We start from the raw sequence: 17,534 nt of genomic DNA, 5'->3' as shown, positions 1-17,534 counted from the left end.
GGTATCAAGTCAGCATCGCACGCTGGGGTGCGAAGAGAACCGTTACAGGCTGCCTGGAGGGCAACCTGGGCCAACGCAACAAACAACAAGACAACAGTGCTCAGCGTCCCCCCGCACCTGACATGCCATGTGGAAAAATCTCCAGCAGGGTCACAGTGATTCATATTCAATCTTACACTCGTGAGTGTTCACAGCTCCGGCCTGGGTAATGATTCAATCATGAAACTTCACAGGAGGAGGCAGGTCCTGTTGCCATCCCCCGAAGCTCCGAATGGAAAGGGAAGTGCAGTGAACTGTACTTCTGTCAGACAGCGCTTCAGTGTACGGTGAGAGCCGGCAGGACTCCAATCTCGGAGGAGCTCAAAGAGCACTGCATTGTGGTCACTACAATGGTCACTGCAGTAGTTCAGTAGCAAGGTGCACAAGAGAAGCTGCAATGGTAGCAGTATCGGAGAGACAAATGATATCACTGGTCATTTTGGCAGTTTAATTATAACAATGCAATTCTCTTTTTGTTTGTGGATTAATATGGCCAGCCATAGAATACATCGGACTGAATTTAAGTAAGAAAACAATTAATATTGGATAATTGTGATTCATTTGCTATAGATATAACTGGTGTCCATGGCTTTCTGTGCGCATATAGTCCCATATTGAATTGGTGTAGTAAGTAATAACAGGTGAATGAGAGCATAAAACAGAAGCAGGAAATGTCTCTTTCATTCCTAATCCTGAATACGGATACTCTTTGTTACGTAATGTTTACAGAACACAATTAATACATGGAAGAAACAGGTCACCCTTATCGACAATCACAATGTTGTGAGAGGGCGCTCTCGTGTGGGCCCGTTTTGCACTGCGTGTTTATTTAAGACAAATGAGCTCAGAGCGCCACCTGGTGTATTTTTAAAGGACCTCCACTTTCCAATCGTCATTCATTAGATAGGAACACATCACAATGCAAAAACACCCATACAAACGAACTGCTCCCCCTTCCTCAAGAACATTTTGGACAATTGTTAATCTGACCTAAATTAATTTAAAATGATATAATTTGCAACTGTCTTGCGGGTCTGACCGAGAAATACGGGTCACTCGGTTGGTCCGCATTATCTCAGGATAACACACACATTATATATATATATATATATATATATATATATATATATATATATATATATATATATATATATATATATATATATATATATATATATATAATCATGTCCCCAATAAACCACCGTAGATTACAGCATCGTTACGTGTCCTTTTCATAAAATTACAAGCAGCTGCATTGCAGATACTGTAGAATAAGAATATATTCAGCACTGACTTTGTAGCTTTCAACCTCTAGAATAATAATTTAAAAAATCACTGAAGAGCAATGCTGACTGAACAGCGCCCTCTGGTGAAATAACTGCATATTGCAGAGCTGTACAGTAAGATACAAAATGTATTTGGCAGGCAGCTGTTCCTCTAAGTGGAGAATACATTGACACACCGCATCCTCCGGCATCCCAAACAAAGTGGCCCTCTGAACGTCTTCCTGCCTCTCCTCAACAACAGCCAAGTGTCGCCACATCAGGAAGTGTAACACAACAGCCATCCTCAAGCCAATGACAGGTCTCTGCAGGTGTGTGCTTTTATACAGCTCTTAGTTACTCGCTTCTACACTGGTTTGCTCCTTGTAAGAAGAGGAGTAAAGTTTTTGGAGGGTCAGCAGTTGCCTAAGTGCAAGGCAAAATCCGTACATCACATTATAATGTTTGCACCCGCTTAGTATCCAGATCCCACCCAATTCCATGATCTTTTCTTCATTTGAATGCATTTCAATATAATTTTAATTGATTAATGATTCCAAAGTGCAAATTTTATAGCGGGTGCAGAACGCCAGGTGAACACAATTCTTTACATACGCCGCATTTTTAGCGACCGGTAAAATCAGACTTTACGGCTGCTAAACACGCTCAGCATTATGGGGGTTTTGCACCCGCAAATCACTTTGCGCGTATCCTTACATCACCCTGGAAGCCTCATAATTCTGGGAAGCAACCAATCTGAACAACTGAACACTATACCCGCCATTCAAAACATGGGGCAATTACTCATGCTTACCACTAGAGGGAACCCTGATACCATTTTACTACTACTGTTTCTGTAGTGTAGTTTCAGCACCAGATTGAATATGCTACTTAGGTGACAAACAGCCTTCAACTTTAACCATTCACCAGTCCCTCAGCTCTAACCACAAGAGCACACTGCCTCCCAGTCCCTCAGCTCTAACCACTAGAGCACACTGCCTCCCAGTCCCTCCGCTCTAACCTCTAGAGCACACTGCCTCCCTGTCCCTCAGCTCTAACCACTAGACCACACTGCCTCCCAGTCCTTCAGCTCTAACCACTAGAGCACACTGCCTCCCAGTCTCTCAGCTCTAACCACTAGAGCACACTGCCTCCCAGTCTCTCAGCTCTAACCACTAGAGCACACTGTCTCCCAGTCCAACAGCCTTAACCACTAGAGCACACTGCCTCCCAGTCACTCAGTCACTGAGTCAATCTCTCAGCACTAACCACTACAAACACGTAAACAGAGTAGACAACAGGTTGCCGTTAGTAACAGCACTGGGTAGGAAGAGGTTAATCCCACCTTGATGAGCCGACCAATCCTGGAAGCTCTGTTTCTCAAATGTCAGCCAGCTATCCGGCCCTTTGATGAGCAGCCATCAGATACAACCTTTGACCCTGACATTTCCTTTCAAGCACTGGGCCGGCGCTGCCTGGCTTTCAAATGCAAAGCACAGGAGCTGGGCGGCATGGCGGGGCGAGGGAGCCACGCTCCCCTCTCCTACCTTCCTGTGCACGACCCTAATTGGCACGATAAATGTGTTTCCTGCCCTGCTAATTGTCCGGGATTCTAACGAACCCTTAGAGATCGCTAAACAGAAAGGTTACTTCCACCAAGCCATTTCCCAACACAGGGACCTGTCTGATACTGCGCTGTTCAAAAGAAAAGAGAAGAAAAGCTGTGCTATCTATCCGTCTGAAAGTGTGCCTGCATGTCTGCAGTTACAATTCCTTAGTGATACTTCATTGTTCAAGCAGCCCTCATGAAATTCATGAAACTCCTAAAGGTCTAGCACTGCTTTTGTCCTTTAAAAAAAAACACAGTAGCTATTAACCATTTCAAAACGTAACAGCATGAAAATTGAGAAGACAAAGGTTAGCATTTCAATATTATCTAAATCTGAATAGTAATACTACTACTACTACTACTACTACTAATAATAATAATAATAATAATAATAATAATAATAATAATAATAATAATAATAATAATAATAAGCTGAAATGCAGAATGCTGTATAAAGATCAATGCATGCACTTTGAATGTAAGTACAGAAATATCTTTTTGGTTTTTTGCTATAGCTGCTATAGTCCTTTTTTAAATAAGTGCATTTCTTACCAAGCAATGAAGTCTACATCTGATTTAATCACGTAAAAACTGAGAGAACCTCAAACGCAATATGCATGAATCCAGATATGTCAATGCGTGGAGGGTCCCGGTACATGAAGAAGAGGCAGGGTTAAGATTAAATCAATGCCAGAGAAAGGCAGCACGGTACAGGATGGCATGCCTGTGGCTGTCTGGGTGTAATCAATGTGCCCCTTCAGTTCTAATGGTGTACTAACAATTAGATGAGATTAATACAGTACTGAACATACAGCTGAGCAAATATAATGCAATCTAAACCCACACGATCCCTAGCACTGAGGTTAATCTTCTAATTAACCCCTACCTGCATAATACTGAGCAGAATGATCACTATCTTAAAGAAGGATATTTTTTGCTTGCAATTTATATGTACAATTCACATTTTCTAACTCGATTAGATAAGGAAAACATGCACAAATTACAGGGATATTTACTACAGTTCCCCCAGTAAGCGACTCACACCATAGGATTTATGCTAAGACTAGTGTATACAAGTGAAAAATGATCTGACAGCGAACAGATTGTATTTTCTTTAAGGGAAGAGAACTGGAGTGTTTGTTATTGTGAAGAGGCTGGATCATGTTGGTAGGGCTTCAGTAAGTGAGGCAACACTCCTTTTAGATATATGTTGATTGGGCTGCTGGCTCTTAGGGTATTATGGGATACTACTGTATTTACAATACTGCTCCATAAAATATTAGTAAAACACACAGCCACCAGGTGTCACTGTAAGCTATGTGACTATTCCATCAGAATCAAAGATAAACAAAATCAATGACAACTTAAAGGCAACTTGATTTTAGCTACAACATTAGATTTTCATGCACATCTCTGGTTGTATTTAATTGATGACACAGAGACTGAAGCCATCAGTGTAAGTCCTGTTGACGTCACTTACATGGAGGAAATGGTAAGCACTGAATTGAGGTTTCAGGTGGCCAAGCATCAAACGAAGTCCATCCAATCACTGCGCTACAGAAACTTCAGTTGCAAAGTAGGACTTATGAGGTACTTACACTGCAGGCTTCAATCGTCAGACAGAAGGGTTAACATTCCCAAGATGATCATGATTCTAATTGTTATCTGCCTAACCCTAACCCATTCATATTACGAGAGAAAAACACTTTACCTTTGGAAGATTGTTTTAGGTACTCTGCATATTCTTGACGAATCCTGTCGCTCACTTTTTGAATTCCCGCGGGGCTGAATTCGCTGCAATTGCTTGACTCAGGGAGGGGAAGGTCATCTGTAATTTGAGCTGTGACCACGTTCATTTATCAGTTTACGAATGAAAAAAAATATATGTCTCAGTCTCACTTAGATATCAAATTAGATTGTCATGGTGCGTCACAAAGTGGTATGTTCATCTCTGAGTTTTATTAGATTTGCTTTGAAAAGGTGGCAGGCTGGCAGTGTGGGTTAATGCATCTGAAGTGAAATGAGTTTGGTGCACAGCAGTGCTTAAAGAAAACTACACACAATTAGTTCAGCACCATTGGACCTGAGCTTCTTGTTAGGCATCTTCAAAATAATGAAATAACGCCTTGGCTCAGAGCGCCATACGGGCAGGCAGGCGATAAAGGTGGGGTGGCGCACGTGTGTCATTGCAGAGAAAAAATGATCATGTAAACAAACTGAACCGTCAACACGTTCACACAAAAAAAGCAAAACAGTGGACAAACGAACAAAGTAAACTGACTAGGTGGCCCCTGTTGCAGGATAAGGGAGGTGAGACGTTGTGAACAGGGGGTGAGAAGTGAGAGGGCTGGTCTCCCAGGCTAAAGCATGGTTTTGTTCCATCCTGCAGGGCAAACACAAGAGACTGACTCGCTGAGGTGTTTCAGTAAAGGTCAGGGACTATCGATTGTCATAAATAAGTTATGAGATGTATACAAATGAAGAGTCAGGAGGGAATAAGACACGTCGCAGCACAAGCCGGGGTTATGAGGGAGGAAAGGCTAATGCGAGAATAACCGCCAATTCTATACGGACCAGTATGTGTTCTAGGGGAGATTCCTAAATCCAACTTAATTGGAACCTAATGCTGGTAATAAATTGTTTTGTAAACACGCACAGCGGCTGATAGACTGGTAGGGGTATTGAAGCTTTACTATACAGAGAAGGGTTTAGAAGGAATGGGATCTTTGGCGCCTCCGTCCACACTAGACTGCCCAGGTCTTTGTGGTTGTTTCTAGGTGTTGCCTGGTTCAGTGTGTTTGGAAGCAGGCTGTCTCAGAATGACATGTTCAGTGGCTTGGGGATCTTATGCAAATAAAATATATGCTCTGCATCCACTGCAGATTGCTATATAGTGCTTCTGGACTATATAGCAATCATCTCCTTTCCCTTTACCTTGTTTCTGTAGAGCCAGTCATGACTCCCTGTTTCGCTCTTCCTCACCACTCTAATCTCCTTTTCTTACATGTATATTGATTAGTATTTAGTGTTTCTGCTCATCTTCATAATGTACTTTTATATGTATTTAACATTTTGAAATCCAGTGCTGAATTACAGATTCGCAAAGAATCAAGATAATGCGAATGATGGTGAGCTAAACGTTTAACAGAACACTTTGCCATCTAGAATTTGTATATATTAGTTTACCATTAAAACTTTTTAACCCTTCTCCTGTTGAACAAACAGTATCTTGGATACTTACTTGATTGTGTCAGTGTTGGAAAAGCCAGCTGGTTTGCAATGATAGTGTGGAACAGAAACACATCTACTGTTCCCCCATATGAAATCCTTTACACTGAGTGGTTATACATTAATGCAGTTGCCCCTGCACGCAAGGCCCCCTCTAGTGGTTCAAAGTAGGAATTGAGGAGCATTTAAAGCTAATATGCTCAGCACCACCACCTAGTGGCTGATCAGTAAACTTCATGTCACACTTTCTTGCCATATTTTTGTTTCTAAATGCAGCAACCAAAGGAAGCTGGCACTTGCGTTTTCCTCACCCTCAACCTAAAGTCTTAATTGTCTTTTAGGTCTGGGACCGAGAGTGTGTGCGAGAGGGATAATGGAAACGTCTCGGGTCTACGAGGAGAACGTGATATTGAGCAAGAGAGAAATACAGAGAGAGAGCCACAAAGAGACAGCAAGGAGAGAAACAAACAGCCCTCTCTGATAACACACAATCAAGCACTCACACGCCTCCCTGCCTGCCTGCCTGTCAAGCACCCTTAGCAATGGAGCAGAGCGATGTGTCCATTAATCAAGCTGAGTCGTCTCCCTCACTTGGTCTGCTGCCAGGTACTAAGCTCTGCGGCCCGTGTGAGACAGGAAGCTGTGTCAGTGGTCCGCAGGGCAATGCCAGCAAGCGCCAAGACCTAACCCCCCCACTGAAGAGCCATCGAGTCGCCTCTCTCCATTGCAGGCCCTGCCACTGAGAGGCAGGCCGTGGAGCCAGAGATTAGCGCAGTAATTAAGAGGAGCTGTAGCCCCATGTGGAGAGGAGGGATGATTGGGCTGGGACTCGGGCACAGCTGGAACAACTAAGCCACTCCAGTGCAGTGCAGCTCTCCAGCAGTCACACTCACTCACTGTTTTTCTTTTTTCTAATTTTGCTGCTGTGATTGGCATCACTGGAGACTGGATTCTGCTTTCACACAGCAGCAGCAGCGACCTTATGGCTGAACCTAAGATTACAGTGTGCCCTGCTGGGCCAGAGAGGACAGCGCCCTCTACTGGGAGCCATCAGTGCTGCCTCACACACTGCAGCCCCTGGAGGAGGGCTTCCGTCCAATCACTGACCAGCTCCTGAGACCTGACCACAGTCTATGGTGGCATATAATGCTGCCACCTTGGTGCTATTCTTTACTACAATAGAAAGACTCTCAAGATTTCTGTCATGCCAAACTCTCTGAAAATCTTTGACGTGGAACCTGAGCGATTCCTGTGAAGCTATATTTGTAACTAATATAAAGAAAATGCACAGCACAAATTCTGTATAGATTGGGCTATATATGGTAGTACTGGCATACTATCTATCTATCTATCTATCTATCTATCTATCTATCTATCTATCTATCTATCAAAAGAAAGACAGAAAGAAAGAAAGGATGTTTTTCTAAATGGATACTGGAAATTCTGGCTCACGTTTGGTTGCCCATCACCTCTTCCTCCCTGGGCGTCATGGCAACTGGAGCAGCTCCTCTACGCCTTGGAAATCAGCCTAATAAATAGCTTTATGTTAATAGTGCTGGGAGCGGAGGGTGTAGCTGCCAATCCTAATACACGTATTAAATTTCTATCAGAGGGGAGAGGTGCGGGGAGCACTCATGGGTCCGCTAGCCTTCCTGCCACACAGGCAGCACAATCAGCCCAAATTGGCAGCTTTAGATCGCAAATATAAATTCAACTAAATTCAATTTCGAAAAAAGACTGACGGAATTGTTCTCGTTTTTTTTTTATTTCACCCCCAGCCCCCCCCCCCCCCCCCGTGTGCCCCATACGAATTAATTTAGCCTTCCCTTTTCTTTACTGCAGGGACCTCAGTAGGTCCATGCCTTCCTTTTCATAATCCATAGGTCAGCTAGGTACAGCGTATGCGTACAAACACAGAGATTAAAGAAGGAATGCGGCACAGGGTTCTATTGTATATAAACGTTCTATTTTGGAAGATTTATGTTCTTGACATTCTTTAGGAACTGCACAATTTATGGTCAAGAATCACAGGTGATGTAACACCTAAAGGCGATGTCATTTTTGCCACAGTGTCCGTCATGATCCCTACAACCCCACTGCAACCCCATTTCATCCTTATATAAGTTTCCCATAGTAAAAGCATAGCAAAGTGTAATAAAGCATAGTGAAAACATGGTAAAGCATAGGGAAGTATTGTAAAGCACAGAGAGGTATGGTAAAGCATATTAATAAACATGGCAAACCAGGCTAAAGTATGGTAAATGCGTAGTATAACCATGGGGAAAATCTGCAAAAAAGCTTGTGTTTCCTATTATTATTATTATTATTATTATTATTATTATTATTATTATTATTATTATTATTATTATTATTATTATTATTATTATTACTGGGATTACAGTGTTATGATCATTAGCAAGCTTCGGGCTGCCTGATTTCAGTGCCCTGTCATGGCTCGTGCTGTGAATATTCCTGCACCAGAGGCCCCCTGGAGAATTCGCCCACACAGACTGACAGGACTCTGCTGTAATGACTTAATTAGTGTTTAACTGTGAAATGCGTATTGATTGGCTGTGTTGTGCCTCTCTGCAGGCTCTGATTACAGGGAGGGCGAAAGTGATTCATCACGTTCACACCGGCCAGGCTTTCTGTTTCTGATTAACGCTTTCACTGCCGGGGGTCCTTTTAAACAACACACTCCCGAGGATCAACGAATGACGCTACTGTAAATTAATATATCACCAAAACACTGGGCTAGACTCTCAAATCCGTTTACTCCAAATGGTCATGTTTTATTTCTAAATGAGGGGGGGGCACAAATTACAATTGAAACACAATGAGAAGCAAGCACAGAGTCAGCATGCTGGAGTTTTTCACTCAAGTTCGAGAACTTTATTTGATGTGTTTTTTTCCTTTCTAAAAAAAAGTCTGCAAATGACGATTTGGGGATAAAAAGCTTTAAGAATCGGGACCAATGCGTTCTGATAATGTGGGGATCTGGTCCCCTGTTTAAAGTACCACTGTTTGGATGATGCATTTTGGATGCAGGATATTAGATTCAAGACTTTATATGGCGTTGATATATTAGATATATTACCAAGTTTCAGTCAGCTGAGTTGCTAAGAAAATATAGTTCTGTGTCCTATATTTAATCAAACATATTATTAACAGAATCAGAGATCTGACTGCAATCAATCAACTAACAGTGTAGGGTTATCATTGATACTGTATTGTATTGAAAAATGATTATCGATAATCATAATATTCAGTGGTAATAATCTTTCTGTCATGCTTAAAATGATAAGCACCACTGCTACCCAGATGGTTTCCCATCTCCCATCCACACTATCTAAACAATGCAAAATGAACAGACCTGTGTTGTTTTATTGTGTGCCTGTAGTTGCACGGGATATGTTTGTTTTTAATAATCCAGTGTATAAGAAGCAGGAAAGTGTGAGGGGAGAGAGAAAAAAACAACTCTGGAATACATGCAAATTAAAATCTGCTGCTGATGCACTAAGTGGGTAGAGCATGTATACCTGTGCACATGAATATGCAAGTGTAAGGATGAGCACAGAGCTGTCACATCGGTGTCACTGTTATTACTTCAATTATCAGAAATTAAAAAATTAGGCATTGCCTTGGGGCTGGCTAAGTTGGATCATCCGGGGGTTAACTCGGGGGCTAATTGCAGCCCCTGTGCGGGACAGTGATGTGGGAGTCTGATTTAAATGACAATGCAGGAAGCAGATGCCGTGAACAAAAGCTTCACTCATTTAAAAAACACTGAGGCTCTCCATTAACCTGCAGCACAAGCCGGGCGCCCATTGACTTGTGTCAGCGAAAGCAAAACAAATGAACCCCTTTCCTAAGAGATGAAGAGCGCATTGGCCAAGGGTCAGCAGTCATTTTTCTAACCCCGCTGTTGTCAAAATGGTTAATCACTCCTCTTCGCTGTCAATAAGCTTGTTTCAGATTTGCCCCCATGCTGCAAGCTGTGCCGTGGAAAATCATAGTTAATATTAAACAGAAAAAAAACCCCAGTAACAGCCAAGTTAATGATATCACCTCCGGTCGTGATTATTAAATGACATTTTTAAGAAATTTTAAAACAGTTTGTGTGAACTTTATGGAGATCAAGAAGTTAGATAGATACATAGATAAGAATCTTAACATGGTACAATTATCCACGCAGTGACTAAAGGGAATCTGGAATCACTAGAGAGCGGCTACACTTCACTGCTTGTTTTAGAAGTATATGTGATCTAAAATGTCTTTGAAAAAAGTACAACCAAGCTCGTGATATGCATAGATTTCTGGTCTGGCAGTGATGTGGGCTTGGTCTTGCTGTCAGTCGTTATGCAGGCCACGATTACAGAAGACATTTCTTTTTTGGTTCCACAGGGTTTTCTGAGGTTAAGTAACTAGGCAGGCTTTATTATAGTGCTGTTTCCTTTTTAGCTACTGATATGGTTTTATTGGTTAGCTTACTAATATTCACAAACACTGCTATTTTTTCTAAACTGTTAGTTAATATACAGAAAGCTATTTATAAACTATTGGAAGTAATGCTTTTTAACTGATTGAAAAGCATTTCAGTGACATGCTCTCCACACTTTACCTGGAAGTAATAAACTCTACCTATTAACTAAACGCTAACCAGTAATAAAAAAGCATGTGTTGACATGTTAGTAAACTAGTTATTAACATTTAATAAGGAGAAGCCTGAGCGCATTCATTTTAGCAGCTCAGCTGATGAAACGCCAGCCATCTGATCTGCACTGATCACAGAGCTGAAGAGCTGCGGGCTGTGACATGCGTAATTAACTTTTAGAGGATTTTGCAGGTCAAAGCTGTAAACGATGCACCTAATAAAGAACGCTCACACCCTGGATTAAGTGCCTGGTCATGATGACACAGTGTTGATTAAAACAGGTATATGAATGCAATATACATTTAAAAACATCATTCGATTTGAGTTAGTGGCGTTATAATGTTTATAGAACACTTGTCAGCATATTACATTAGAAACATCAGTCCACTGAGTAACGCTAATGAATTGTTGCTATATGGTCGCCGCATTGAAAAAATGGTTGAAAGATAAATACAAAATCTTACAAAGTGTGGTTTCAATTGAAAAGCCAAAATACCGCAAGGTGCACATTTATGCGGGAGATTTTAACAAATGGGAAAGTTTTCAAACTGAAATGTTGCAGTCTCTCTCTCTCTCCTCAGTGCAATAAACTCTCCTTCTAGGCGCTCCATCTTCTGTAAATATAGCTTCCTGTTCCAATCGGTATTGCCTGTATCACCCTGTGTCCGTGTCACAAAAGAAATTGATATTACAACATCGGGTTAGCTCATCAGCTCCACATTTCACGGAACAAGGGGAATGTAACAATATCCCTGATTACATTGCTTGGAATGCAAATTGCAGGAATGTATCAGTGCACGATGGACACCTATTCAAGTCTCGATGCAAAACCCAGCCCAATCTGCAGAGTGTGATATAACCACAAATCACTGTATAGCTTATTAAAATGATCTGAGCGAGTGCTTCTCATACTGAAAAGGGAAAATGCGGTAAGTTCTGTGGGTAATGAGTGGAAATGAATGGTGGCTTATCTATTTGTGTGTGGCAGTATTACCTAACGCACTGTGAGCTCAACGGACGTCTAATATAGGATTAAGACTGGTTTTATTCTGAACCTGATTGTCTTAGGCATTCCAGGAGATTTATAATATTCTTCAGGCCCTGCAGAAATGTATATCATTTACAGAATGTATGCAAATCCGGAATAAATCAATTCTAAGAACTTTCCTTGAATACCATTGCAAGGTGGTATGCGTGGCAATTCACTTTTACAGTGTCATCTGACAACATGCTAGTCCCAAGGCAGGGCTTATGAGTTTGCCAGCCAGGGACAAACATTTTTCTGTAGCAAATTATTCTGTTTCAAATGAGAGTTTAACGCTCCATGCATCTTGCTTCTGCAAATAAATTGCAGTTGTTGGATAGAGAATCTCTAAATAGGTTTTTTTCTGCTTGGTCGTCCTGTCCAGAAATAATACCCAGGAAGAGACATAAACTTCACCAGAAGGTAAAGGAAACTAACTGAACCACCGAGCATGAAACCCATTCTCTTGGCACAACAGCCCTCCTGTTATTAATCAATGATTCCCTTTATAATGGGGAACAAAGTCTCAGGAATCGAAAGAGCTGGCAACAGAACACTCAAAAGGTCACTTTTAATGATGGGGTAGCAGACTGTGGCCTTTTAAAAGCAAAAGGCTGCAGAGCTTATTATTACATTGAGGGGCAGAGAGCACCAGTGCTGGGGAGACGAGGGTTAGGTTTGTAGTGTGCAAACAAAAGTGTTGAGAAAGCACTGAGAAAGAAGAGTTTCAGTGCTCGATAAGGTGAAAATACATGCAAAATTATTGGCAAAGAAAGATCGCAGAATATTTATTCCCAATTCAGGGAATAGTACTAAAAATATCCTCCTGTCAGGAGAAAGGCTGAATGACAAAAGCTTAATAAACAAACAAAACAATACTGTGAACCCACTTGACTCCAATAATGAGACAAATAGCGACATTAGCACTGGGGGATTAAGACTTGAGCACGTGTGCTATACAATGGACGCATTGCCCCTGACAACAACACTGCCAATTAGAGAACAAGGGATTAGTCCCCAGCAGTGCCAGGATTAAAAGAAGAGTATCTTCAGAATCTTCAGAGCCCCAGATTCCTGGCGGACAGCTGATGAAAGTCTCTGATAATGAACACTCACAATGGAGTGCTTTATTAATGCAGAGGATTCTACACCCTACTACTGCACCTCCTGGGTAAGGGAATTCAAGCAATACTCCCCAGAGTGACGTCCTCAAACTTTTACAGCTCAGATCGCTATACTCTGATTGAGAAAGAGCTCAGGCACTTGGCGATAACCTGCTGAATAAAATAATGAAGTCAGTTCTGTTTATCTGTTAATGTGCGTATGAAGGGAAGGGGGGGAGAAGGACAGAGTGAGCTAGCAAGGAAGGAAATAAGAAAGAAAGAAAGAAAGAAAGAAAGAAAGAAAGAAAGAAAGAAAGAATGAAAGAAAGTGAACGAGTGAGAAAAAAGAAAGATTTGATCATTTTCAAATAACACAGAGCCTATAAACACCTTGTATAAACTCACTATGCTTCTTGGATTTCTTATTGAGTATTATTGATTTTTTTCCCCCCTTCATTAGTTCCAAGGGGACTACGACTGATAAAAGAAAGACAGGAAGAAAAACGCTTGGCTGGCCACCCATCCTTTACCTTTGATGATTGAGTTTCCAATCTCAAGTTTGACTAGCGGGCCAAACGTTGAGAAAGAAAAAAAAAAAAAGTCCTCATCAGCACAAAGAAACAACTGGAGGTCCCTCAAAGAACAGGGCAGAGGCTAATTCTCTGTTTTCAATTCAGAAGATGAACTACTGCAGCACTCGCCTTTGGGTCCATTGAACTGATTTATTAGGAGGTACTGGAGTTGTGCTCTAGTCTCCATGCCAGCCACATTCCAGTATTACTGTCCGCAGTGACGATGTCTGAAGTATCTCTGAATCAGGACCTTGAGCTTGTGTAGAGCTGGTCAAGCTTGCAGTGAAATGTATAAGAAAATCGGCTGTTACCATGTAACGTAAATGTTTGTACACTTGTACTCTTACACACACACGCACACACACACACGCACGCACACATGCACACACACGCACACGCACACACGCACACGCACACACACACAAAACAATTGTAATAACACATCTAATCGAAGAAGATTATAGTTATATAGTAACATGACTCCATTTGAGAGCTTATCATGGCTAACAAACATATAGTAATGTTTCAATGCTACAACGCTTTTGTCAGTTCTGCACACGTGTTTAATCTCTGTATTGCCTGAATACTTGCACAGACTCTGAGGCTTGCTTGCTTTCTCTGCCCTGGCATATGGAGCATCGGAGTATCGACAGCCTCAATTCAGAAGAAACAGATTTCAGAATAATATGCATGGCCATTAAGCAGGAATTGACTTGGGATTGGAAACAATGCAAAGAGACACACGACTTCTCAAGAAGAAGAAACTCCAATATGGATTTTTTATTCAAAGTCCAATTTCACAGTGCAAGAAGAAGACTATGAAGATGCTTATTTTTTCTAAAACCAGCATTTCCAAGTCACGGACCATCCATACTTTAAACACTGGAGAGGACTACTGAAAAAAATGGTCTAAAACAGACACTTGTTTCAACCGATATCGTTGTTATTTTCTGGCAAATAACTAACTTTTTTTTAGTACTACCACAAACATTTTAAACCAGCATTACCATCTGAAAAATCACACGACTCCCCCTCTAACCAGCTCAAAGCCAGTGCCACCTGTTACTGAATTTACTTTCAAGAGCTACAGACTGGCCTCAAAGTCCGCGCTATCAATAACCGCTTACCCCCATGCTAAGCAGCTCCCGGTAAAGCATTTCCAAAGTAAATTAACCTCCCCTCACTTTCTTTTCTCCCCTTTGAAAAAAGCCCCTGCCCGACTTTCTCCTTCACTCCACCATACATGCTGTACAGCGACGGCTCCTAACAACCTGCCGATCAGCTCCCCAGTAAAAGTGCAGAAAAAGCCTTAAACAAAACAGCTCCCAACTCACTCTTATGCAGCTGCGAGAGCCACTCACTTGATAGGGTTAGGAAGATCTTATCAAAGTTTACTGCAGCGTATCATGGTCAAGGGCAGCATGGTGCTGTTAATATAGTGGAAAAACAGCTACACAAAGGCAAGCATGGGCAGTCCCGGAGAAGTGTAGTAAAAACATGGTAAAGTTTAGTAAACGCATAGCATGCCCATGGGAAAAGCATGCCATACTATTTGTCTGCTACAACCCTTTGCTGTTGTAGAGCCATTATTGGATTTCTTTGGAGCACTGTATGCTACATTTCTTTTGCACTGGCATGTTAAGAAAATAAGAGAAGATACTCTACTTATGAATTGCTTTTTGGAGTACGATACCGGTTTGGATTCCGCAACAAGACAATAGGAAAATGACTGGAAGGGCTGAAAAAAAAACACCCTGTTTTGAGTAATGTGGTGCAAAATCATTAAAACCCCATCAAGGTGAACCTGAGTCATTCCAATTATCTCAGAGCCTGTTAATGCTGCACAGAGGGTTTCATTATTCAATTTAAAAGGATGGCAACATGGATTTCCTTTTTTTAGACAGCCTTTAATTCGCTCACGTTTGCATCCTTGAGAACACAACAAAATCACTCACATCTAAGTCAGCTTAATTGAAATCCTATTTAAATGACTTTAGGCACGTTCATGAATAAAATACACAAGTTACCGAGCTTATGAAAAAGTCACTGCCCAGACTGCCACATATACACAGACACATACATATAGCAGTACATGAATATTGTGCTTTATTGCATTTGTATTCCATTGTATAAGTACAGACTTATAAATATTATATTGTTATAATCAGTGCAATACAATATAAAATATACATTTACTTTTGTTTCTTTGACATATCAAAAAAGATTTATTGCACACGTTCTAGTATAATGTCTCAAAACATGTTTATTTGTTTATAGAGAAGCATTTGTGACGATGAAACCCACATCTTTCTCCCCCACCACTCTAGCAAAGCTCCAAAGAGACTAATGATCAATTCTCCACCTGGCGCTGTTAAGCACATCATTATGTACCCACACACAACATCACAGAGTGCAATAAAATTATACTTTGCAGTGATGGCTGCACGATCAACATAAAATCAGCATTGACATTTACAGCTACTGTATGCTTGCAGTAATTCTACAGGTTTATAACAAAGGGGCTGACAGATGAGTGCTGTTATAAGTACAGCAATGGCATTCTCCTCAATAGGATCCTTGGGACCCAGGGAGAAATCGGAATAAAAACCTCCGAAAACAGATTTGTAAGTGGTCCGAAACTACACCACTGAGGAGAAAAGAGTCATGAAATATATTACAGTATAACAAGTAAATACAGTGTGTTAGCGACATGGATTGCCGAAACTATCACTGGCATGAAAGCACAGACCATCAGAATTGTGACATACCTACCATCTCTCCATCTCAGGGGTGAGCAAACCCAGCAGGGACTAATGCTAATGTTTGTCAAATCTATTGCATTTTAGGAATCCATTCCTGCTTTCTTAAGAGTACACCACCTGCCACATATTTAATATTATTACAAAGCAATAGTTTTCATGATGCAGGTACTTTTAGAATGAAAGCTTGGTGAATACAATATGTAATGCCAGTATTAGAAAGTAATGTTGCTGGAATTATAAAGAGTGCATATCAATGATAGAAAACGAGTTGTTTTGTTTCTTAATTCGTTCTTTATATATATAGGCAGGTTGTCTCCTTTTGTTTATTCATTTTTCTGGCTCAATTTTCAATAACCTTTACATGTTTTTCTTTTCAAACTTAAAAGAAAAGACATTTATGTAGCTGAGTACATTTGTAATGATCAGATTCTATATTATAAAGAAATAAGGAGGTAGAATTAGACTCTCTCTCTCTCTCCATTCTGCATGCAAAGGGAGACATGCTATTACAACACCACAAACAGTGCTTACCATTGATACTGCTGAAGTTTCCAAAATCGAGGAAGGTGCTGTTGAACGAAGGCAGCCCGGAGGTCAGGTTGAAAAGCAGCTGAGTGTTGTTGGAAGGGTCGCCTACAGAATCTGCAAAGAGATTCATCTGAAGAAGAGTTTTTAGCAGATACCGCAACATCTTGCCTAAGCAAGGGACCCCAAGTCTATTTTTCCAGTTCTGAAACAAGTGGGAGCCTCGCTAATAATGATACCTGTACCTTCAAAGAGGTTCCTTCTGTCCAGCTCAAACAAGCGCACAAACAAAATCAAACTGAACTGGGTTTGATGGGATTCCACTGATTTTAAATAGATGAAAAGAAATAAATAACGCAGTCCCAAAGTGTGGAATGTGAAAGTTTCTTTCAGACTGGAAGTTCCTTGGACAGGCTCACCAGGGGGGATTCTAGTCTTCTAATCTTCTGTTCTTCTATTCTTCAATGTTCTCAATTCTAAATTCTATTGTTGGAGCTCACATAACTTCACACACCGCCTGTGCGAAACAGCTCGCCGGTGTGGAAGAATCCAGCTATCTGATGACCCTTCTGAAAGGATGCTGCTCTTTTTTTCCCTCCCCTCCCTCCACCCCCCTCTCTCTCTCTCTCTCTCTCTCTCTCTCTCTCTCTCTCTCCCTCCTCCCTGCCGTACTGCTTCCTGGAAGCGTGTGATGGGGTCCCGGGGGGTCTCAGACGGGAGAGAGAGCAGGTGCTGCTGGCAATAAATGTTTAATTA

The 17,534-nt window shown here is 41.3% G+C and overlaps 1 protein-coding gene across 2 annotated transcripts in view; it reads right to left on the bottom strand.

Moving 5' to 3' along the window:
* Window positions 1–17,323, bottom strand: part of LOC117397441 (roundabout homolog 3-like) — a 97,228-nt gene extending 79,905 nt beyond the window's left edge. For both annotated transcript variants that reach the window (XM_059009449.1, XM_059009450.1), the window contains exon 1: window positions 16,785–17,323. In XM_059009449.1, the coding sequence (XP_058865432.1) occupies window positions 16,785–16,944 (160 nt within the window). In that variant the 5' untranslated portion in view covers window positions 16,945–17,323. The remainder of the gene's footprint in view (window positions 1–16,784) is intronic.
* Between the last annotated feature and the right edge of the window lie 211 nt (window positions 17,324–17,534).

This window comes from Acipenser ruthenus, chromosome 39 (assembly GCF_902713425.1).
Source record: "Acipenser ruthenus chromosome 39, fAciRut3.2 maternal haplotype, whole genome shotgun sequence".
Lineage (NCBI taxonomy): Eukaryota > Metazoa > Chordata > Actinopteri > Acipenseriformes > Acipenseridae > Acipenser > Acipenser ruthenus.
The sequence above is the reverse complement of the archived record's forward strand: the minus strand, read 5'-3'. Positions and strand labels throughout refer to the sequence as shown.